At 44.9% G+C, this 25,044-nt stretch overlaps 1 protein-coding gene across 1 annotated transcript in view; it reads left to right on the forward strand.

Annotated features, from left to right (window-relative positions):
• The window catches only part of TTC12 (tetratricopeptide repeat domain 12), an 86,450-nt gene that overhangs the window by 55,889 nt on the left and 5,517 nt on the right, over window positions 1-25,044 (forward strand). Inside the window, exons 9-20 of the mRNA XM_049857089.1 lie at window positions 130-190; window positions 624-812; window positions 2,275-2,344; window positions 3,155-3,243; window positions 6,855-7,023; window positions 13,278-13,370; window positions 14,543-14,603; window positions 15,354-15,491; window positions 15,933-16,031; window positions 16,502-16,570; window positions 20,106-20,207; window positions 22,586-22,685. Of these exons, the coding sequence (XP_049713046.1) occupies window positions 130-190; window positions 624-812; window positions 2,275-2,344; window positions 3,155-3,243; window positions 6,855-7,023; window positions 13,278-13,370; window positions 14,543-14,603; window positions 15,354-15,491; window positions 15,933-16,031; window positions 16,502-16,570; window positions 20,106-20,207; window positions 22,586-22,685 (1,240 nt within the window). The remainder of the gene's footprint in view (window positions 1-129; window positions 191-623; window positions 813-2,274; window positions 2,345-3,154; window positions 3,244-6,854; window positions 7,024-13,277; window positions 13,371-14,542; window positions 14,604-15,353; window positions 15,492-15,932; window positions 16,032-16,501; window positions 16,571-20,105; window positions 20,208-22,585; window positions 22,686-25,044) is intronic.

Below are 25,044 nucleotides of genomic sequence, written 5' to 3' on the forward strand. Positions count from 1 at the left end.
CCTCCAGTGCTCAGAGCAGGGGGAAGCAAGGAGGAAATAATGAAGACACTGAGCTCTGAGATGCCCAGTGGCTTTCCCAAAATCACCTTTACCCCCTAATGTCTTTGAGGTCTTGTTTCTTTTTCCCAGTCCAGAGAATGTTATCAGAGGATCTTAGAAATAGACCCCAAGCTGCAGACACAAGTGAAAGGTGAGAATGTTCCTGCTGATATCCTTTGTATGAATTTGATTTCCCCTCTGTACTCTTGCCTTATGGCTCCAGCCATAACTTCTCTGCTCTTGGCCTCGAAGCAATATCCTTCTTGCCTTCCCTAATGGTCAAACTCTGTGTTAACAGACCTGCTGCGCTGCTTTTCCCTCTGTGCTCCCACTCCAGCCTATGCCTTCCTTTTCTACACCATCCTCCCGTAGGGCTTTCCAGTCAGGGAGCGGCCTTGTCCTTGAGTCTTTAAGGTTGTTTAAGACTCTGGGTACAGACTTTACACTAATCCATTATTGAATTATCTTAATGCTTTGTGCTTTCAACCTCCCATCCTCAAAAAAAAAAAAAAAAAAATTCCTTCTTGTATGGTATTGTTGATCATTAGGGTTTTTTGTTTGTTTTTTCATTCTCATTTTGCTAGATTGTCTAAATCAAGTGGATCTTCAGGAGAAAGCAGAACTTCAAGAGAAGGAAGCCCATGAATTACTGAATTTGGGAAAGAACACAGCTCTGATGACCAAGAATCTCCTGGAGACACTTTCCAAGCCTGATCAGCTCCCCTTGTTCTACGCAGGGGGGATTGAGATCCTTACAGAAGTGATGAAGGAGTGTAAGCCAGGGATGTGTGTGATCTCATGAGTAATGTTGGTGTAAAGGGGCAGGAGTTAAAGGTCTGCCCTTATGAGGCAAAAAATCCCTCCCTCTCATCCTTCCACAAATATTGATTGAAGATCTACTATAATATAGTTTGGGTAAGGGAATTGACTCGATGGCAATGGTTTTTTTTTTTTTAAGTGGGTGCACAAGAAATATACCCCCACCGTGGCTCTGTTCTCTCCCTAGAGCATGTATACACTCAACAACATATAGGCAACACACCATAACACATATGCAACACACAGACACCGTACCCTCACTCCTTATATACTTACACCACACATACACCCCATACACTCATTCCATATATACTTATACCACACACACATACGCACCCCACTCATTCCATATATACTTATACCACACATACACACACAGCATGAACTCACACCATTATTTGCTTATATTACACACACACCACACCATGCCACACATACAACGTGGTGCACACTCACCCCATACATACTTAGGTCACATACCCACACACCCTTCGCATACCCCCACATACACCGTAAAAACCCATTGCTGTTGAGTCAATTCCGACTCACAGCGACCCTGTAGGACAGAGTAGAACTGCCCCATAGGGTTTCCAAGGAGTGGCTGGTGGATTCAAACTGCTGACCTTTTGATTAGCAGCCAAGCTCTTAACCACAATGCCACTAGGGCTCTCTCCATATACACCACAAATATCCCATACCACCCCTAACATCTTCCCCCACCACAGGAGTGGCAGACAGGGCCTAGCCCATTTAGAACCTTATAGGATAACATGTAAGGTTCACCCCTGTCACATACGTTTAATGACTGTTAAGGATGTGAAAATAATTTCAGAGAAAACAACGGCTCTCTTCCTACTAATGACAGCCATGCCGTTTTCTTTAACCAGCTCTTGTAAACATTGGTTCCAGGGCTTAAATAATTTTTGTTCCTCAGTGACAGACTGTTGTTTATACAAATAGATGGGGTCTCCAAACTTCCCGGTAGTATACAGTGGAAAGTACTCAGATATTTCCTTCAGCAGTTTCTTAGAGATCATAGATTCCTCTCTAGAGCCTGGAAATAGCTTTGAAATAAATATTAAAGAGCAGATGGATATGGCAATTCTTCCTGGAGGCTAAGCAGCTCCTGGCATGTCTCTAAAGATTACAAAATGATGACTCGTGCAGATAACCCATGGGGCTGCTCCTGCTCGGGTCTCCTCTGAACAAGTACATCCCTCTTACTGTGGCACTGAGTGGCTGATTTGGTACATTTATTTTTTTCAGAAGGTAAAAGTATTTGTTTCTGCCCAAACTGTTAATTTGGTGACCTTGACCTCCCATATCAAGTCTCTCATTATCAGTTGGCTGTGCTGCAGCTAGACACCAGCCAGACCTTTCAGGAGTCTGATGTGGCTGTCTGTGAATTTGTTTCAGGCACAGAACAAACGTTATTCAGAACACACAATGGATTCAGTATCATTGGTGACAATGAGGTCATAAGAAGGTAGGGACATTTGTAAAGGTAGCCCAAATGCCAATGCAGGGAAAAACAGCCATGGCTCATGCAGTCAGTCATGCAGCAACTTTACTGGGTGGCACTGCCCTTCAGTCAGGGAGTGGTGGCCCCCTGAAGAGCAGGAAGCTGCTCCATGGACACCCCTCGAGCCTTGGGTATTGGGGCATTTGAGTTCCGCAGTTCACACTGGGGAGAGAGGCAGCTGTGCTTCCCAGGGGGCCTCCATGCAAACCACAAAGACTTGACCATTCTTGCTGGTTTCCCACCAATTTTTGCAGGATTGCTATTTGTTCTTTTTCTCTCTTGCAATTTGCTGAGCATATCAGGAAATGAGATCAGCTGGGCCCTGACTGATCCCATTTATAATTTCATCTGAAGAGAGACCCATATGGTAGGAGGTGGCTTAGTAAATTAACTTGTGATGTTATTTCGTATTTCCCCTGTTCTGGAGCAATTCCTGAGGGTTAGGAAGGTGGTATGGGTTGGAGTCACCAGCACACATTTACATGAGCGGGGGGACACCAGTAACCCTAAGCGGTCTGGGGGCCCAGTGACCAGCTCGTTGGGTCCAGTGCAGCCATTGCCCCTGGTCCCAGGCCCCTCACCCTCCCTCCTTGCAGCCCTGATCTTCTTGTCCTGGAGCTTAGCAGTCCAATGGCCCTGGTGACCTGTGGTCTGGACTATCAAATTACTTTTTCAAACCCACATTTGGCAAGTCTGAGAACAAATGAAATGAAACCGAATGAAAAGTCAAGGTTGATTTCCAGATTTAATATTGCTTTCCCTCCTCTACTCTAGGTGCTTTTCCACAGCAGGAAACGATGCAGTTGAAGAAACAGTCTGTGTGTCTGTTCTCCGGCTCTGGCAAGCAGTGTGCGGTGGGAACGGTAAGCCTGGGTAATGGCCTCTGATCACAGTTAATGCCCTGTTAAGGTGGCAGCCTGATTGTCCTCCCTGCAGGCCAAGCCCTAGAGAGTTGATGTCTAGACCTTCTCCTCACCCCTGAAAAGCAAGGGCTGCATTGCGGTTGTATCTCCAGCACCTTGACAGTCACCTTCCTTACCCACCTGGGGACTCTGAAACGCTGCCCAGTGGATGGTGGGCAGGGTCATTGTCAGCATAACGAGTGGTCTCCTCACCTGGCCACTCTCCCTGCTCTTTGCAGACTCCTGACCTCTGCTCATGCATTGGCAGTGGGGAAGAGGGGACAGAATTTTTCCTTTCCTGTCTGTCTAAAAATATTGCCCATTTTTGCTGACCACAGTACCCATTTCAGCATCATGAGATTTACCACCATCCCTACTGGCATCTTCTGACACTGATTAGGGTGTAAAAGCCCACGGTGATTTTATTTACTGTGTTAACTCTTAGTTTTTATATACTAGCATCTTCTGGGGTTCATTACATTTTTGCCCGATCTTTCTTACCGCTTGGGTGACTTTCATGTAGAATTTCCCCTCTTTTTTAGAAAAACTTGTCTTCGTAGGAGAAGGTCTGACTTTCAACACAAAACAAGGAAAATGGGAATAAGGAGCTCTGTGTCTCCTTTTCACTGTGCAGCCGTAGGGCCCAATGAGAGAGTTTGTGAACACAGTTCGTAACTGTAAAACGCTGAACAAATGTGACATAATGCAATGTTTCTTGATTTAGTAGAGGAACTTTTAAAAGTTTCATGGTCAAATCTGCAGCCTCAACGGGAGGAAAAACATCTTAAGTTCTCGAAAACTGGAAAATCAGGGGGCCTCTTTCTGGAAGGGAATTATGACAGGGAACCCTGGTGGCGCAGTGGTTAAGCGCTTGGCTGCTAACCAAAAGGTCAGCAGTTTGAACTCACTAGCTGCTCCAAGAGAGAAAGGTGTGGCAGTCTGCTTCCATAGAGATTTACAGTCTTGGAAACCCTGTGGGGCATTTCTCCTCTGCCCTATAGGGTCGCTAGGAGTCTCAGTCGACTTGATGGCAATGGGAATATCATCATCCAGATGCGCTGTTTATCTGTGTAGAACCCTGACCAGCTCAGGGTGGTGGTTTTGGAAGTCCTCCTACAGGAGTGTAGAGAAGGGCAGGGCAGGGCTGGGCGACAGTGTGTTAATTCAGGGTGAATCTAACACAGCAACCCTTTTACTTTGGTTTCTCTGAACCTGGGGGACATATTTTTTCTTTTAATGTCTGAAAAAAAATTGTCAGACACAGCCTGTGATGTAAATGTTTTATCTCAGATCAATGAAATCTTGGTACATCCAATTCCATAAACAAAAAGCAGTTTTTATGAAGGGCAAGGGATGTTTAAAAGTAGGGATGTGGAAATGTGTGATATATTATTGAGTGAAGGAAAAAGCCAGTTACAGGGTAGGATGTGTAATGTTTTCAGCATTATTCATGTGAAGGATGACTAACAGCTCCATGGGGAGTAGGCAGACCTGGAGGGAATACAGAGAAGGGGACTTTCATTTTCACTTTTATAGTTGTTCTGTGTTATTTGAATTTATGATGAGCTACTTTTCCAGTATAAGAAAAAATATACACTTTTCATTTTCAAAAGTCACTTGCATGTATTTGACGTTGTTGTTGTCATAAGTTGCTGTTGAGCGGCTCCAACTTATGGTGACCCTGTGTACAACAGAATGAAATGTTGCCTGGTCCTACACCATCTTCACGGTTGCTCCTATGCTTGAGTCCATTGTTACAGCCACTGTGTATTTTGAGGGCCTTCCAGCACTATATCTGACTATGTTCTGTTGTGATCCATAGGGTCTTCATAGACTAATTTTTTGAAATAGGTCACCAGGCCTTTCTTCCTTACCTGTCTTAGTCCGGAAGTTCCACTGAAACTTGTACACCATGGAGGACCCTACTGGTGTTTGAAATACTGATGGCATAGCTTCCAGCATCACAGCAACACGCACGCCACTACAGTACAACAAACTGACAGACGGGTGGCAGGTACTTGACATAGACAGGAGTAATCGTAGGTAAAAGGAGCCCTGGTGGCACAGTGGTTAAGCTAACCAAAAGGTCAGTCGTTCGAACCCACCAGCTGCTCCTCAGGAGACAAATGTGGCAGTCTGCTTCTGGAAAGATTTACAGCCTTGGAATCCCTATGAGGCAGTTCTGCTCTGCCCTATAGGGTCGCTATGAGTTAGAATCGACTTGACAGCCATGGGTTTGGTTTAATTTGGTAATCATAGATAAACTGTAGGATTTAGATATAATGTTGCAATAAAAACACAGTTTGATATGTGGGCTACCAGTCAGATCTCATTGCAATCCCACTACCCTGGCTCTTTCAGGGCCCAGAAAGGCCCTGATGTGTGTCCTCTACCTGACTGCTGTGTGCTGTGTGTAAATGGGCAATTACTGCAGTGGAGGGGAGATCCTGGAGGAAGGCAACCCAGGTGATGGGTCCCATCCCTGTGTCATCCAGTTTGCTATGCTCTGTTTCATACCTTAACCTCATCCTCCAGCGTATATCCTGCTCTCAAACATTCCTGTATCTGGTCAGAAAATGAACCAGGTGAAAGGGGGGATATCCAACACTTACCCAAACCCAAACCGATTGCCACTGAGTTGGTTCTGACTCATAGCAACCCCATAGGATTTCCAAGGCTGTAAATCTCTACAGAAGCAGACCACCACATCTTTCTCTCACGGTGCCGCTGGTGATTTCGAACTGCTGACCTTTCAGTTAGCAGTTGAGCACTTTAACCACCATGCCACCAAGCCTCCTTAATCCAATGCCACCACCCTGGATATAGCTTACAGTCTTGGAAGGAGGGCATGATTTATTGATTAATGTTTCCATATGATGTTCTAGTTTTCTAAAAAGAATTCAAATGGTTGCTTTGGCCGTATGAAGAGTCATGATCTAAAGATACTCCACAATTAGGCTGATATCTTTCCCTTTCCTCACATTTCCAGATACCACAAACCAAAGAGCATTCTGGCAACAATAATAATGATGGTTAAGTTACGTGTGCCAGTCCCTGTTCTAAACATGCCCACATATCGAGTCATTTAACCCCACAGCAGTTCTATTAACCAGTTGCTCTCGAGCCAACTCCAACTCATGGTGACCCCGTGTGCATCATCAGAGTGGAACTGGGCTCCACAGTGTTTTCAGTGGTGAATTTTTCAAAAGTAGATAGCCAGGCTTTTCTTCCAAGGCACCTCTGGGTAGACTAGAACCTCCAACCTTTCAGTGAGCAGCCGAGTGCCTTAACCACTTGTACCAGCCAGGTACTCCAGATGATTCCATTAGGTAGGACATTATCCTCATTTTACTGTGGAGGAAACCGAGGAACAGTGAGTAAGTAACTTGGTTAAGGATATTCACACCCAGCTGTCTGGTTCTAGAACCCATCCTCTTACTGCTTCAACATCGTGCCTCTCAAGTGAGTGGTGAGGAAATGAGCCCCCTGTTGGGATGGAGGGAAGTAGAACTGGCTTGATTGCTGTTGTCGTCTTAAGTGTGTACAAGGCTGACAGCCCCTGTGTTTTGCAGAGGAAAACCAGCGCCTGCTGGTGACATGCCCTGACATGGGTGAGCTGCTGCCCTCCCTCTTGGACTCCAGAGTCATGACCATCCAGCAGCAGAGCCTGGCCCTGCTGCTGCAGATCGCCCAGACCGAGAACGGACGGAGCCTGATCCTCAGCCACCTTGACCTGACCCAGTAAGGCCCTGCTGGTGGGATCTTGCTTGGGTTATCTCAGACCACCACCTGACAAGTTAAGACTTTCCTATTGCCCGTCTCATATCTCTGATGTGTGAGGTGCCGTCACAGTTTATTGAAGGTCAATAAAAGAAAGAGCCTTGGAAAGGAACACTTCTTCACAGGAGGCCAAACTCCTGTCTGAACTTAGTACACAAACAGTTTTACTTCCTCTGGGCAGCTGGCTTGTTTCCATCTCACGGAGACTGTGGACAGTATGCATGGCAGTACTTCCATAGCCAGATTTGGAGCCCTCACTCAAAATATGTCATTTGCTTCAGCCCTTTTAGCCTCAGTCCTTGGAGTACCCTGTTCCTGTCTTTATTTTTCTTCTGTCATTCCTGTTTGAGATAACACTGTCTTCTTTTGCATGTCCATAAACCCCTTCTGGAACAACGTGGAGTATCAATAAATAAATCATGTCTGAAATACTATTCCAATTAGGTCTTTCCCTGGCTTAAGGCAATAGGAATAGAACTGCCTCTTTCCTAAGTAGACTTGATAAAAATTAGTGAAACACAGTGATTCTGCCCTGTGTTTTTCTATTTAAAGATTATTAGTTTGAACAGATGAAATTGCCATTTTTTAGATAAAAAAGGTTGAATATCAGCAATTTCATGTGGTTCCACCCTGTAGAAACAGTGGTGATGATTATAGCTAGCTTTATAAACGTTCCATACATGATCTAAAAACAGGGATTCACCTTCTGATTCATTTCACTATGATTTCATTCTATCTCCCCTCATCCTATGGGGTGGACAGGGTAGGTGTTATTACCCCATTTCACAAATGTGGAAGGAGCAAGTAACTAAGGGAGTCTCACCTGTCTCCACCTGCTCCTTGGATTCCAACTCCTATTCTCTAGCCCCAGCAACAGAAGGAGCCCAAACTAAAGCCCTGTCAGATCTTCCTTGGACCCAGCTGAGACCTGCCTTATCTTTCCCATCTAGGTGAGAGAGTCCATTGTGTGCTGAGGGCAGGATTGTTCTTCAGCCTGGCTGTGACTCTCCCACTCTTAGCTAGCTCCGTCGCCGCACTTCAGGGGCTCACAAAAAAGGCCTCCTCAAAGTCCTGAAACTCAGCCATCTGGGCAAATGGATTGTTAACAGAGTTAAATTCTCCAAAAGCACATTTCAAATGTCAAATGATTCTGCAGTCACACTTCTTTGGTCATTGCCTCTTTGAGTAAATGTAGCTGTAGTCATCGTAAGGTCTCTCCCCCAGCTATCTTTGAATTGCTTGAGTTTCCATTTGAATTTTCCACTGTCTTGGACAGTGGTACTTATGATCACCTTGTGCAGTCCTGCACGTTCCCTTTAGACAGTCAAAGAAACCTCAGCTTATTACCTTTATGCCCACTATTCTCATTAATGTCCATCTCCAATTAAACCGGAAGGAGATGTAATGGGCTCTCAGTAGTGAAGTGAGATGGTTTGAAGCAGGACAGGGCTGTGTACAGGTCCCATGACTCACAGAGAGGCACATATATCACAACCCTCCAAAACATTTGCCCTCAAATGAGAAGTTAAAGGGATTTTGAACTAAGAGGGACTGAGTGAGGTCCAGTGTTGCTTTGTGGAAAGTGCTGGGTTTTTAGATTCAGGCAGTCCTGTGCTCAAATCTTTGCGTCACTTTCTACTTATGTGACCGAGGAAAGTTACTTAACCTTGCTGAGCCCCAGTGTCAAGTGGACTTACGGTGGAAGATTAAGGGAGGTGATGTATGTGATATTTTCTGTTGCCTTTTACAGATACCTGACCAAGAGAAGCTTAAGCAAAATAGAGACTGGCTTGTTTTTCTCACATAGCAAAAAAAGACAAAAGATGGCAGCTGCTGCTGTTATTAAGTGGCCTAGAAATGTCAGGGTGAGGGTCTCTGTCCTTCTCTTGACCTTCCCTTCATGGCTACACAAGGCTGCTGCAACTCCAAGCATCACATCTCCACCTAAGATAGACTAGCACCAGCCAGGTCTGTCCCTTTTACCAAGAAAAGCTACTGCTTATTTCTCTTTGGTCAGAGTTGTGTCACCTGGTTACCCTGGCTGGGAAAATGAGGACTTAATGGTTCCAGCTTCTATAGCGAAGTCAGGCACAATAGGAGGGAGTAGGAATGTCTGTAGGGTGAGCCAGCAGACAGCGTCTGACAGAGTAATGAAAGCAACTAGTATCATGGGTATGGTCTAGACTCAATAATAATTTCATAATCATTTTCTTTCTCCGGGGTATTACATTCAGGGTCCTAAGCAGAGGTGATAACTGCATTTATCAGTTACGCTAGACCATTTTCTGACCTGTGGCCCACCCAGAGGGACAGCTGCTTGTCAGCAGAGCATAAAATCTGTCACCAAAAAAAAAAGGAGATGAGAAGGAGCAGAAGGGGACACACTGCCCTCTTTAGGTAATGAGTCCAGTTAGGAAGTGTGTTTTGTCACATGGTGAGGAAGCCTAGTTGCTTATGTCTCACAGGTCAAAACGCCCAGATGATCTTAGACTGCTGTCTCATCTTCAGTGTGATTCAGGTTCATTAGCATTCATCCTCCAGACTGAAGAAAACAGATTTAAGTTGGTGAAGGAGGAATCTGAACTAACTGTAAAACCAATTATTTCTAAGAGCAGAAACACTGTGATATGCTGAGGAAGTTAGGGACTTGGAGAAGCTTGGAGTTATCTGGGGCCTTAGAAACAATCTCGTCCAGCCCCGCTCAGCTCAGCCGTCCCCTCAGTAGCACCCCAATACAGCCTCCTAGGAAGACTCCAGCGTTTTTGTTATATTTTTCTCTGTGTGATTTGGGAGGGGCACTAAAATAGCTAATAGCCTTGGGATCTTTCCCCAGCTAATGAGAGGCCCTGACTCTTACCTCTCAGGAGGCCCACCCCACTCGGGGACTGTTCTGGTTGATATAAAATCATCTCCCTACACTGAACTCAAATCTGCCTGCCCAATACTGTTTTGGGGGCAATGCTGCCACCATACATTGAGGACCTAGCTCTGTCCTCTGAAGCACTACAGAATTCATCAAACCCTCCTACTTTCCTGTTTCTGAAAAGTATATCCAAAGACACTGATCTTTTCCAGGTAAACATCCTAGTTCCCTCCACCATTCCTCAGGTGATTTGGCTTCCAGACCCCTCCTAGAACGGAAGACTATAGAAATCCAATACCATAGATGGAGATGGCTGGTGCAGGGCCCGTACTCCCAAATGCCAAACCCAATGGACTCTTCGGATATTCTCTCACTTGACTGCCCTATGGCATTTGGCTCTATTGATCCCTACACATTTCTTGGAACTCCACAACATCATCTTTCCTGGCCCTCTTCCTGCCTCCTGGCATTTCTTTCTTGGTTACATTTGTGAGCCCCCTTTACACTGCCACCCCTTATAAGTCAGGGGAACCAGGATCTTGCCCTTGACCCTCTCCTTGTCCATGGCTTTAACTACCACTGAAAAGTTTCTGTCTCTGAACGCTAGATGAAAACACCCTTCTGCCATTTGATATCTCCATCCCTATGTCCACAGGTAGCATAAACTTAAAAAATCCAAAAGTGGTTCTTCAAACCTGACCCTCTACCTGAATTTCCTATCTTCATAAATAGCATTTCCATCCATCCAGTTGCCTAAGTTGGAATCCTAAGCTTACCCTCCTCTCTCACTTATCTAATGCTGCTATAACAGAAATACCACAAGTGGGTGGCTTTAAGATACAGGAAATTATTTTCTAACAGTTTAGGGGGATAGAAGTCCCAATTCAGGGCGCAGGCTCTAGGGGAAGGCTTTCTGTCCCTGTCAGCTCTGGAGAAAGGGCCTTGTCTCTTCGAGCTTCTGCACCTAAGTAACCTCCATGCGGCTCAGCATCTTTCTCCCCATCTCTGCTGGCTGGCTGGCTTGTTTAAATCTTTTCTGTATCTCAAAAGAGAAGGACTCAAGACATATCCTACACTAATCCTGCCTCATTAACATAACAAAGACAACCCATTCCCAAATGGGATTATAACCACAGGGGTAGAGGTTAAGATGTACAACACATATTCTGGGGGGACACAATTCAGTCCATAGCACCTCTCTTCCCACATTCATAAGAAGAGCCTGTAGTGTCAGTTCTACATCCTCAGCATCTTCTGGCTTCACTTCTTTCTGGTTCTCCCCAACATCTCTGATCATGCCTTATAGGTCTTTGCGAGTGCCTCTTTTTCATTGACTGTACCTCTTTTCTGCCACTGCCTCAGCTCAGTCCCTTGACCTTGAGTACCTGAACCATCACAGCTCTCCCCTGGATGGATTCTCTGTCTCCTGTGCTACCTGCTCCAAGCCAGCCTCCACTGTACCACAAGAGTGGTTTTTCTGAGATGCACATATACCCTATTATTTTCCTACTTGAAATATTGACGTAATTTTCCATCACCCATAACAATTGTTCTCCAACCACTGAGAAATATAATGCCTAGGAGTCACCCAGGGACTTTGTCAAAACGCAGCCTTCTAGAGCCCCTTCCCACTCAGAAACTGAGGGGACCAGCATCTTCTTTTGAAAGCAAGTCATCTACCAACCACACTTTGAAAACACAGGCTTGCAGGGTAAAGCACAACTTTCCAGCAGGCTGTGGGAGGTCTGCGGTGATCTGGACTCTGTCCAGCTCTCTGGCCTTGATGCTCCCTGTCCCCGCTCAAGCCCTCAGCACTAACTATAAGAAACTGCTAACAGCTCACCAAATGTGCCCCTGCCATTTTATGTCTTACACTCTGTGACTGCTGTGTGCCCCAGATGCTCTGCTTCCTGTCCTGCCAGCTCCTGGGAGCAGGGACATTGTCTTGTTTCATCTCTGTGGCCCCAGAACCTACCACATTGCCTGGTACATAGTAAGTGCTCTTGAAATGTTGTTGATTGACTGCAGAAAGGAACAAATTGCCAACAGTGCACTTTCAATAGACAGCTCAAATGTCATCTGTTCTTCGGGGCCTTGCTTCCTCTCTGCCCTCCTCCTAGCCCCCAGGTAGACTCGGTGGCCCATTTAACATGCATCTGTTGTCATAGTACCTCATACCATTTACCTTCCTTGAGAGAACAGGAGTACAGTGTGGTATCCCAGTACTGAGCACAATGTTTATTGAGTGAGTAAGTTACTCTTACCTCCATCGTTCTGCCGATAGAGCAGCCTGAGATTGCGTTAGCTTTCCTTGGCTGCTGCACCGGTTTGCTCATACTGTGTTTGCAGTTAGCTAAAAGCCTTGAAATCTTTTTTCATATGAGCCAGTTATAAGCCAGGTCTCCCAATTCTGTTACTGATGCAGAATTTCCAGCTCTAATTGGAGGACTTTGAGTTTAACCTGACTTACTAAGCAGCCTGTCAGAATTTTTAAAAAATCTTTATTCCATCTCCCACACTTAGAGGGCCTCCCAGCGTCAGTCATCAATAGATGACTTTTAGATGCTATCTAGGTTATTGATCAGGACCAAGTGGAGCCAGAGTCACATGGCAGAGGCACCAGAGGGTCCTTCCAAGTTGGTGTCCGATAATCAAGAAAGTTTGGTTGAAACAACTCAAATGTCCACCAACTGATGAACGCATAAACAAAATGTGGTATATCCAGACAATGGAATATTGTGTAGCCATAAAAAGGAGTGAAGTGCTGATACATGCTGCAACACGGATGAACCTTGAAAATATTATGCCGAGGGAAGGAAGCCAGACACAGAAGGCATGTATTGTGTGATTCCATGTACATGAACTGTCCAGAGTAGGCAAATTTGTAGAGACAGAAAGTAGATTAGTGGTTGTCGGGGGCAGGGTGAGGGAGGAATGGGGAGTGACTTCGTAACAGGTACAGGGATTTTTTTTTTTTCTTGGAGGGGGGCAGGGGGTAAAGAAAAGGTTCTGTACACAGTGGTGATGGTTAGACAACACTGGAATGTACTTAATGCCACTCAACAGTACAACAGTAAATTATATGTAATTGGGCATTTTACCACATTAAAAAAAGAGGGAGAAATTTGGTTAAAACTGTCCAACCCTCTGGGAATTCACATTAAGAGGTGGATTCATTCAAATAGGAGAGCGTTCTGTCTCACTGGGCTTCCTAGATGAGCAAGGCAAGACCACCCTTTCAGCTTATTTCACCCTGATGTTGACTTCCTTCCTGGTTTCCTTCGAGTCACCCTGTCAGGGATGCTGTCAGTTCGAGGACAGCCCATTCTGAGGTTGTTACGGGTTTTTACAGGTTATTGGAGGCCCTGGTGTCATTTCTTGATTTCCCAGATAAGAAGGCCAACACCGCCATGGAACTGCTCACAGACTTGGCTCTGGAAAAAAGGTAATTTCTATTTCCAGAATGTGGCATTTCTTCTTACACTTTTGTTCAACTGTCTGATCCTCAAAAATGAGCAGTGTACAGGCAGAGCTTCAGACTGGGCACCACAGATTCACCAATGAGCAGTGTACAGGCAGAGCTTCAGACTGGGCACCACAGATTCGCCAATGAGCAGTGTACAGGCAGAGCTTCAGACTGGGCACCACAGAGTCGCCAATGAGCAGTGTACAGGCAGAGCTTCAGACTGGGCACCACAGATTCGCCAATGAGCAGTGTACAGGCAGAGCTTCAGACTGGGCACCACAGATTCACCAGCAGTAGGGCTGATGCCTTCCAGGGGTCCCCTGTGGTCAGCCACTTCCAAATCCAGTCCCTCTGAGCACAGGTGACAAGGTCCTCAACATCTTTAAAACTGTACCTCTCACAGTAGCCAGTCAACCATGTGTCCGAGAAGGTTCTTCCTTCCCTTAATTGGTGCCTGGTACCTAGTAACTGCTTAGCAAGAGTTTGTTGAATGAACGTGAGGCAGTGAGTGAGGGAATGAGGGAGGGAGTGAGGGAGTGAGTAAGGAAATGAGTGAGGGAGTGAGCAGGGGAGTGAGTGAGGGAGTGAAGGAAGCAGGGAGGGAGGGAGGGAGGGAATGGGGAGTGAGTGTAGGAGGGAGGGAGGGAAAGGAGGGAGTGAGTGAGTAGGGGGGTGAGAGAGGGAGGGAGTGAATAGGGAGTGAGTGAGGGAGCTGGCATGCGTGGGAACATGTAATAGCTGCTCTAGCGTGTGGAGCTATGAGTGCATCTGGACCCTCCTGAGGGCTGTGATGAGGAAACACACTTGCACTGTATTTGCTGTTTGCACACACATAGCATATAGACTCTGAGCAAGAAGAGGGGGTGGTAACTCAGCTTGGCAGAAGCCTAAGAATTCTGAAACTTCTGCTTAAGAGAGTTGCCATCTGAGCTGTATTGTTTAATATCAAAGGCAATTCTCCAGACTTGGAAAAATTAAAACCACATTACATACCTAGTGACATTTTTTTGGTTCAGAATGAATCATCCATATGTGTTGTAAATCACATGGGGCCAGAGATTGTAACTGTCTGCTACATTACCCAAGACACTGTATTTATATTATGGTTTGTGTACTGTAGAAATAAATCACAGCTGATGTTGTCTTCATAGGTTCCAAGTCTGGTTCCAGGCCAACCTTCCAGGTGTTCTCCCTACATTCATAGGTGTTCTGGTGAGCAAGCCCTCATTTCTGTCACCCGTGACAGACACTCTCAAGATCATGGGTGGAGCTGTTTACACACAAATTATACATCAGAACTCCTGTTGTCTTTCAGGCTTGCAGGTTGACTAATCATTTATTCATAGCTGGAATTTACACAATCCTCAGTTATGAAAACAATGGCAGTCAGGACAGGTGGAGGTAGCATACGGAGGGGACTGGTTACAGAGTAGAAAAAGCTGGAGATGGGATGCATCTTAGGGGAAGGCAGGGAGAGTTTGTCAGCCTCCTGCTGACACTAAGTCCCTTCGTAAGTACCACATGCAACCCTGTCCCCTGAACAAAAATCGTCCCTGTCTGGAGGACAAGGGTGGCAATCTGAGCTGATGAGGCAGAAGAATAGTAAGGGGGAGGAACTTCTCCTAAGAGAGCATAGTGTGGCTGGGCTCTGTCCCCAGCAAGCCATAGAAATTTCAGAGGACCTTAGAGAGCATACTCAGGCACCAGTATTTCACAGATATGGAAATGAAGGCTCCGAGAAGGGAAGGTTGGTGGAGGAGCTGAGATTAAGCCCGAGGCCTCTTGATTTCCAGACCAAGGACCTTTTGGGTCTACCCCCCTGTATACCTTCATCCTGTTGCCAGTGTGACTCCATTGATGCCCCACGATGTGACATGAAGGGTGTTTGGGTGAGCGAGGGCCCCAATGATGGCATTAGTTACCTGCTGTCTGAGGGTTCACTTTCTCTTGATTCACTCTTAGAAGAGAAATGCCAAGATCACCAACCCCTCAGCTCTTTGCCAGTGCATTGCTGTTATGGGAAACCTCAGCACTGATGCTCCCACACGAAGACAGATGGCTAGCTGTGAAGAATTTGGGGATGCCTGCTTGGGCCTCATGGTATTTTAGCTTTTCTATTTCAAGTTGGCCTTTTATCCTCTTTGGGGACATTTGCATCTTCTTAATTATCTGGCTGTTCCAAAGAGGCTGTTTCTGAGGGTGCTGGAGTAAGTGGTTTATCTCTTTTATGACTAGACATTATATGGACTGCTAGACTTACAACCCCTCCAGGTTGAGTCTTCTTTACCCTGGAGAGGTTTCAAGGATTTTCTGGTGACCTTGGCTTGATCACTCATGTTAGCAACTCACCTATTCAGTTTAAACACCTCTTCTCTCATGCTGACTTGAGGAACTGGTCTTGGGTCTTCCAATACCATTAAGCTCACCACATTGACAATTTAGGGAGTGTGGGTGGTGTTGAGACCTTTGTCAAGGGGAAGAGTTGACCATGAAAAGCAGCAAGGCATAAAGGTCATTGATTATCTTGTTTTGTTTTCAAAGGCCAAGTGTGAGGAGGATATGGACCTTTTCAGAGAGGTCATGTATACACTCCTGGGTCTCTTGATGAACTTGTGTCTGGATTCCCCCTTTGTCTCTGAGGTACAGTGTTCTTCCCTGCCTGGGACCGTGGGGCAACCCAAACACATTCAATTGCATAGAACTGCTCTTATTTTTACAAAGAGAATAGAAGAATGTGTACGCCAACACTGGCAGTGGGAATGGGGAAAGACAGATGGATGGTCTACAGTGTAGCTGTGCTAAGGGGTGGATGAGTCAACCAGTCATCTATTCATTCAGAAACACTAACCAAAGGTCCAGGATGTGCTGAGCATAGTACTAGGTGCTGGATTTACAAAGTCAACCAAATGTGGTTTCTGTTCTTAAGGTTTTACCATGTATTTAAGGGAGACAGATGTGGGAAGAAATAAGAGCAATAATAGAAGGTGTTGTGAGGGAACTATGGACAAAGGAAGGAGTGGTCAGTTCTATTTGAGAGCTCAGAGAAGCTCCATAGAGAATTCAGGTTGCCAGGGTATTAAATCTCCTCTCCCTTCCCTCTAACATGATAGGCTTGGGCCGTGGAGGTGAGCAGAAGGTGCATGGCACTATTGAACAGCCAGGATGGAGGAATCTTGACCGTAAGCTTCTCCCAGAGAAATCCAGAAATGACTTCCATTGGTCTCATCTTTGTTTGTTTTTTTAAAATATCAGTGGGTCTTAACTTTTTCGAGGTCACCATAATGTTAAGAATCAGTTAATTCTCTTAGGTATGTTGTATACACTCCACAGAACAATGCCTATAGCACATACATGCCAAACTTTGCCTACTGTTTCTCGGGCTCTGATGATCCCCAGATGCCCATCTGTGTACATGTTGGATCAAGGCACCCAAGTTAAGGATCCCTGTTCTCTATGGTCTGGAATTTAACCAGTTTATATAGTACAGTCTATCGGCTTTGTTCTGTTTCAAAATATCCCTGTGGAAATTGGATAGGCTGAGTGATTTTATTTGGAATCCCTTTTTCCATAGTCAGAAAGGCCTGGCCCATATTTTGAAGCCAGTGATCTGGAGGTTGTTTATGCATAATTGTTTTAACCCCTGTTATAGATGGAATTGTGTCCCTCGAAGATATATACTTGGCTAGGCCATGATTCCCAGTATGGTGTGATTATCAACCATTTTGTCATCTGATGTGATTTTCTTATGTGTTATAAATCCTACCTCTCTGATGTTAATGAGGCAGGATTAAATCTACAAGATTAGATTGTATCTTGAATCAATCTCTTTTGAGATATGAAAGAGAGAAGTGAGCAGAGAGACAGCAGGACTTCATAGCACCAAGGAAGTAATGCCAGGAGCAGAGTGCATTCTTTGAACCCAGGGTCCCTGTGCTGAGAAGCTCCTAGACCAGGGGAAGACTGATGGCAAGGACCTTCCTCCAGAGCTGGCAGAGACAAAAAGTTTTCCCCTGGAGCTGGCCCCTGAATTCAGACTTCTAGCCTCCTAGACTGTGAGAGAATAAATTTCTGTTTGTTAAAGCCATTCATTTATGGTATTTCTGTTATAGCAGCTCTAAATAACTGAGACAACCCTTGGAGATATATGCTGAAATGGATTTCCAAATTTTATTTCTGACATTTGGATAAGAAAACTGAGAAAGGTCTATCTTTAGTGCAGCGCATCAGGAGAATGTTAATATGATTCAAGAGGCTCTTTGCCTTCATCCTAGGATGTGTCCTTCGTGCAGATTAGTTATCACCCCATTTTTCTACCTGTCAGTACCAGGACCCTAAAACCTAGAGAGACAGTGGACAATCAGGGTCAGATCTAGGCAGGGAATCCAGCCCTTCAAGGATCACAGACTGGCATTGGTGCCAGAGTTTTAGTAAAATTTCTAAGTAGATCCAACATGTCCTGTTTAGGGATAGTGCTTCCCTGAAGCCAATGCAGACATTATCATTATAGGAGAAGGATTTTCAACCTGCATACCATGAATGTTTTCGGTTTCCTGGAATCCCCCTTCCATTGTGTAGAAAATTTTAACTGTATGCGCATTTTCATGGGAGGGCCATTATAGCTTTCATCAGCTCTTCAAAAGATGTCCAGGACCCCAAAAGTGGCAAGCACCACTGTTCTTGGGAATTTGGGGCTTGTCTGGGTGGTCTAGTCCTAAGGTTAGGCCTACATTCCAATTAAGCCAGTCGTATAGCGTCCATTCTGACTCATGGAGACCCCACATTGGTCAGAATGTACTCCATGGTGTTTTCTTTTTTTTAATATGGTGAAAATATATGTAACAGAACATGTGCCATCTCAGCAATTTCTACATGTACAATTTTGTGACACTGATTACATTCTTCAAGTTGTGCAATCATTCTCGTTATCCTTTTCCAAATCATTCTACTACCATTAACATAAACTCAGTGCTCCGTAGGGTTTTCAATGGCTGATTTTTGGAGGTAGATCACCAGGCCTTTCTTCCAAGTGCCTTTGGGTAGACTAGAACTTCCAACGTTTTGGTTAGCAGCTGAGCCCATTAACCATTTGTACCACCCAGGGTAGGCCATCTAGGCCTACACTAGTCCCTAGATAACCCTTCAAGGAACCTTGAGGGCCAGATTTTCTGAGGATTCTGCATGTGCCACAGTTGGCTTCTTTCCAGCTGTTGAGCAAGGTTGCAGCTTCACCAGGGGAATCTGGTCCTTCAGTAGGGATCTCTCTCCCCTGCACTAGGCCTGACAAAGATCTGTAGCGTCAACTTCAGCAGAATTCTAGGATCTGTAAGAAGGAGATTAGGGAAACAACACTGATAATATGATAATACACAAGATGTTCCTTCTCTCCGTGGAGATCTCAATAAGACTAAAGACATGATTTTTTTTTTTTTTTTAAGTAAAAACCCATATCGACAAAGCAAAAGGCAAGTTCAATGGGTAATTTCAACAAGTTTCTGGAAAATGGATAACAGCTGTAGGGAGTGGTAATTAATGAAGCCAGGCTGAAGAAACCCTGCTGTAAGGTAAATGGAGGGGAGCACAACTGGGAAGGTAGCTGATTTGCCTTACATGCCGTAGAGAGAACTGAGTCTCCAAAATAGCAGGTACGACAAAGGCCAGAAGGAAGAGGTATGGGAAACTGCATTTGAAGCCAGGTGTCTATCTCCCAGGCATAAAATCAGAGCATTTTTTTCTCTAAAGGAACTGAAAGACTAGAGAAAAAGAATTTCACAGTGTACTATTAAGGGAAGGAGTCCCTGTGTGCTGCAGATGGTTAAGCCTTCAACTACTAGCTGGAAGGTTGGCCGTTTGAACCCATCCAGAGGCACCTCAGAAGAAAGCCCTGGCAATCTGCTTCCAAAAGGTCACAGTCTTGAAAATTCTATGGAGCAGTGCTACTCTGCACACGTGGGGTCGCCATGAGTCAGAATCGACTCAACGGCAACTATCAATGACAGGTGTTAATGGGGACCACCTCCCAGTCAGCAAACTTCCCATAAATAAGGCATACAAAACATTTTTATTTATTTTTTCTTAAATGTAACTGAGCAGCTAAGCATCACCAGACATTTCAGGAAAGCCTCCCACATAAATAGAAAAGCCAAGATAAGCAAACAGAAAAATTGATCCAAAGGAAACAGAAATAATTTAGGAAATAGAAGTAAAAAAAAATAACAACTATAATTTGTATCCTTAGAGAGATTCAAGATAGTGCTAGATTCATAATACAGAAATCTCCCGAGAAGTAGAAGAAAAAGACAAAGATTCAAGAAACAGAAAGATAAAAGATCGAGACGATCAATGTAGGAAGCCTGACTTCTGGCTGCTAATAAGGGACCTGCTGATGTCAGAGCACTGTGGGTATCCAGGGGCTGACTTCCACTCCTAGGGGTGGACCTGTTGGTCCTGTGTAAAGCGGAAATAAACGGGCTGCCCTGTGCTAAGGGACAAGGTTTTCAATTCTTTGAATCTCCTTTCCAGCAACTCTATTAAAAAGAATCATACTTGCTATCTATTATTTGGCCATTACGTTTTGTTTTTTTTTTTTTATAGAGGTGCAGATTTTGTTCACTACCAAGATTGGTTTCACCTCTCCAGGCTGCTTGTTAACTTTTAAAGGTCAACAACATTTCTGAAAAGAACACTTAATCGTCCTTTCCTTTCTGCATACCCCAGAGAGCTGCTGGCACTCTGAGCCGGACCCTTCCTTCCTCTCTGAAAATTGTTGAGGAGGCCCTGCGAGCAGGAGTGGTGAAGAAAATGATGACATTCCTAAAGGTAAAATAACTTCACTGGTTACAACTTCTTGAATTTCAAGGAGTCTCATATTTTATTTGGGGGCACACAATTACGGAGGGCTTTGTTTTGTTAAGGTGTTCTGGTGGCACAGTGGTTAAGTGCTCAGCTGTTGACTGAAAGGTCAGTGGTTCAAACCCACCAGCGGTTCAGCAGGAGGAAGATGTGGCCGTCTGCTTCTATAAAGATTACAGCCTCGGAAACCCTGTGGGGCAGTTCTACTCTGTCTTATAGGGCCACCATGAGTCAACAGCAGTGGGGGTTGTTCCATTAACGTGTTACAGTTTCGCTCCTGCTAGACTTTAAACCAGACCTTCAAGCAGTTTTTTTGGGCTCAACCCCTGCTGAGAATTTGCCTTTCCAGCCAGACATACTGAATCAGAATCTACATTTTAATATGATACCCAGGTGTTTCTTATAAGTAAGAATTCTTATGTATAAGAATTGCTTGGAGATCTTGTTAAAATGTAGATTGTAATACAGTGTATCTGGAGAGGAAATGCAGATTCTCAGTAGAGTGTTGAACAAGAATGAACTGGTTTGAAGCCCTGGTTTAAACTTCTCAAGTATACAGATTCTCTTCTGCCTCTTCACCTGGACAGTGCTTTGAACATTAATAAGAGATTGTTGAATAAATAAGTAAATTGGCCAGTAGATACATCCATAAAACCTGCTTCTCCCCCAAGCTAACTTAAAAATACATGGTGTCTTGATGAGGATGTGGAGAAAATAGAACCTTCATGCATTGCTGGTAGGAGTGTAAAATGATACAGCCACTGTGGAAGACAATTTGGAGGTTCCAAAAAAAGTTAAACATAGAATTACCATACCAGTGCCCTCGAGTCGATTCCGACTCATAGCGACCCTATAGGACAGAGTAGAACTGCCCCATATGACCCCAAAATTCCACAGCTAGGTGTAAACCCAAAATAATTGAAAGCAGGGACTCAGATACTTGTACACCAGTGTTCAGTGGTAGCACTATTCACAATAGTCAAAAGGTAGAAACAACCCAAGCGTCCATCAACAGATGAATGGATACACAAAATGTGGTATATACATACGATGGAAAATTATTCCACCATAAGAAGGAATGATGTTCTAATACATGCTTCCACATGGATAAACCTTGAAAGCATTTTGCTAATAGACATAAAAGGACAAATACTATATGATCCCAGTTACATGAAATACCTAGAATAGGCAAATCCATTGAGACAAAGATTTGCCTACCAGGGGATGGGGGGAGGAAAAAAATTAAAAAATAAAAAAAAAACCTGAAATGCAAAGAGAAAGAAAGAATTTAAAAGAAAAATGCATGGCCTCTGCCCTTGATAAAGATGGTCTGAGCGGCTTTCAGCAAGGTTTCTGAGGCTCATTAATTTGGCCATGCTTTCCTGCCCCTGATGTTTTCTAGTTTTTTTTTTTAGAGAGTGGTGAGTGTAATTCCTTTTATGAGATACATAGAGTGCAGAGTTACCACATGAAAAAAGGATATTCAGGTTTTTTCTCCCTGAAATGCCTGCAGCGAATCTAAGTGAGTCAGTTCAACCATTAACTAGATTCACCTGAAAAGGCAAGGTGACTTACAAGGCTGCTGTCTTCGTAGCCGCCCGTGACGTTTGTGCCTAGTGACGCTCACCCACCTGTGTGAGGGAGGTTATTCATAGCACCCCAGGCTGAGTCGGGTAGGCTCTGCGGGGCTGCTGCTGGGACAGTGAGGAGGTGGACAGTTTAGGCTGTCACTTAGCTGGTGACATGACCATCATTCATTCCATACAACTCAGGGCCGCTGTCTGCCCCTCAATATTCTCTGTGCCCCAGCAGCAGCCAGAGGCTGCTGGTTGCACACACACAAGTGTGCATTGTGTATGCGTACACACACGCGTGCATTTTAAAGAGCCTATAGTGGATGACTTTTGGGGTTATGATTTGACAGTCGTCACCTCTTAAAGTGATCTAGGTTCATGGTGTTCTCCATTCAGGACTGTCAGCCTGACAGCCGTAGCACTCAGTTCTCATGCTCAAATGGGGAAATGACACAGGAGGGTTCCTCTTCCTTCCCTTTTTGGTAGAGCTGCCAGTGGACAGCATCACTGCCTTCTCAGCCCTTCTCTCAGACAGCCTCCCAGAGGCAATTACTCAGGTGTACATGACAGGCTGCATGCGAGAGGCCGTGAGTGGCACCCCATGCCAGCAGGGACAGGGCCTGCTCACCAGGAAGCACGAGCCGCTCTCAGTGGAATTCTTTTTTAGAAGCTCAGGAAACCACTAGTCGAATCACGGCTTTACACCGTGGTTTCTGGTCAAGAATAGCCATAGGATTGATTTTCTTTTTCTGATTCCATTCTGAAACCCAGACCGGAGGCCAGACCGCATCACATTATGCCATAAAGACACTAGCTATCTGCAGTAATAGTTGTCATGAAGCACGGGAAGAAGTAATACGACTGGATAAAAGTAAGTGACATTTTCATTAAGCCAAGCCCACATCCCGGAGGCTAATCCATCCTGGAAGCTGCAGAGGGAACTGTGGATGAGGAGTGAGAAGGAACTTAGCATTAATTCTGTTAACCTCTCCCCAGCATTCAGCTCTGTTTCCAGACAAGATCGTCATTGCTCCTGCAGCTCAGAACACATTTAATTAGCCTCTTGGTTGCATCCAGGTAGAATGCCTATGCTGGAGATTGAGTTCAAAGACAACAGGGTCAGAGCTGGGAAACTAGCTCCCCTCACCACATTGAGTGGAAAGTCTCTAAAGCTTCTGCTTACACTGACCTAACACAGGTTCTCTTCCTTCAGGGGGGGAACAAAAAAAAACCTTCAACCTTTGGTGAATAAGGAAAATATCAGAATCTCAGCCTCGCTTTAGGAGGTATAAATGGTTAAGTGCTTGACTACTAACCAGAAGGTTGGCAGCTTTAGTCTAGTAACTTAAATTGACTGTAGTTATTCATAGCAGGGGTTTCGGACTGAGGCGGCCTGCCGATGTTCTTCTGAACACCTCTGGGATACACAGAAAGTGAGTGCTGTGGGGTGCCACCGTGGAAGCAGGCACCTTTCTTCTGGGTCCTGTTTCTTGCACTGCAGGTACCGGATGCAGTCATCTTGCTCCAGTTCAGGGCTGTTGGGTGGACCCCGTCCCCATGGCAGAGTGTAGAGGTTCAGAACAGGAACATTGGAGAAGACAGACCTGGGCTCAAGTCCTTACTCTGCCACTTACCAGCTGTGTGGTCTTGAGCAAGTTCTGCATTTAACCTCTCTGACCCACTATTCCCTCATTTGTAAAATGAAAATAACCATACCTCCTCCCCAGTGTTGGGGTAAAGAGTAAATGAGGTAAGTACAGGGCTTGGCTAATGGCAGCTGGTATCAGAATCTTCTAATCTGAGCTTCTCTACAGTTTCTATGTTGGACATTGTCGACATGTGCTGTCCAATATGGTGTCCAATATGGTAGCCTCTAGCCGTGTATGGCTATTTAAATTAAATTAAACATTTAGTTCCTCAGTCATGCGCACTGTATTTCCAATGTTCAGTAGTGGTTACTATATTAGACAGCACAGAGACAGACGTTCCCATCATCCCAGAAAGCTCTAGTGGTTGGCACTGGTCTAGACTCTGGAACACATTGACAGGGCTCTCTACTCAAAATCTGAAGTCTCTCCTGATTGAGAGCTAGATTTTAAGCCTCGCTAATGCAGTAGTTTGAATTCAGCATTGTGTGAGCTCTGCCACCAAGAGAGAGAGGACAGCCTGTGGCAGATGTTTCCAAAGAACTACTGTTGTTAGGTGTCATTGAGTCAGTTCCGACTCATAGCAACCCTATGCACAACAGAACAAAACACTGCCCGGTCCTGCGCTATCCTTACAATCGTTATGCTTGAGCTCATTGCTGCAGCCACTGTGTCAATCCACCTCATTGAGGGTCTTCCTCTTTTTCTCTGACCCTGTGCTTTGCCAAGCATGATGTCCGTCTCCAGGGACTGATCCCTCCTGACAACATGTCCAAAGTATGTAAGACACAGTCTTGCCATTCTTACTTCTAAGGAGCATTCTGGTTGTACTTCTTCCAAGACAGATTTGTTCATTCTTTTGGCAGTCCATGGTGTATTCGATATTCTTCACCAACACCACAATTCAAAGGCATCAATTCGGTCTTCCTTATCATTGTCCAGCTTTCACATGCATATGATGCAATTGAAAAATTGGGTCAGGCACACCTTAGTCTTCAAGGTGACATCTTTCCTTTTCAATACTTTAAAGAGGTCCTTTGCAGCAAATTTGCCCAATGCAGTGCATCGTTTGATTTCTTGGCTGCTGCTTCCACGGGTGTTGATTGTGGATCCAAGTAAAACGAAATCCTTGACAACTTCAATCTTTTCTCCATTTTTCATGATGCTGCTCATTGGTCCAATTGTGGGGATTTTTGTTTTCTTTATGTTGAAGTGCAATCCATACTGAAGGCTGTGGTCTTTGATCTTCATTTCTAAGTGCTTCACGTCCTTTTCACTTTCAGCAGTCAATGTTGTGTCATCTGGATAACGCAGGTTGTTAATGAGCCTTCCTCCAATCCTGATGCCCCGTTCTTCATATAGTCCAGCTTCTCAGATTATTTGCTCAGCATATAGATTGAATAGGTATGGTGAAAGGACACAACCCTGACGCACACCTTTCCTGACATTAAACCACTCAGTATCCCCTTGTTCTGTCCGAACAACTGCCTCTTGATCTATGTAAAGGTTCCTCATGAGCACAATTAAGTGTTCTGGAATTCCCATTCTTTGCAATGTTATCCATAGTTTGTTATGATCCACACA

This window comes from Elephas maximus, chromosome 17 (genome assembly GCF_024166365.1).
Source record: "Elephas maximus indicus isolate mEleMax1 chromosome 17, mEleMax1 primary haplotype, whole genome shotgun sequence".
Lineage (NCBI taxonomy): Eukaryota > Metazoa > Chordata > Mammalia > Proboscidea > Elephantidae > Elephas > Elephas maximus.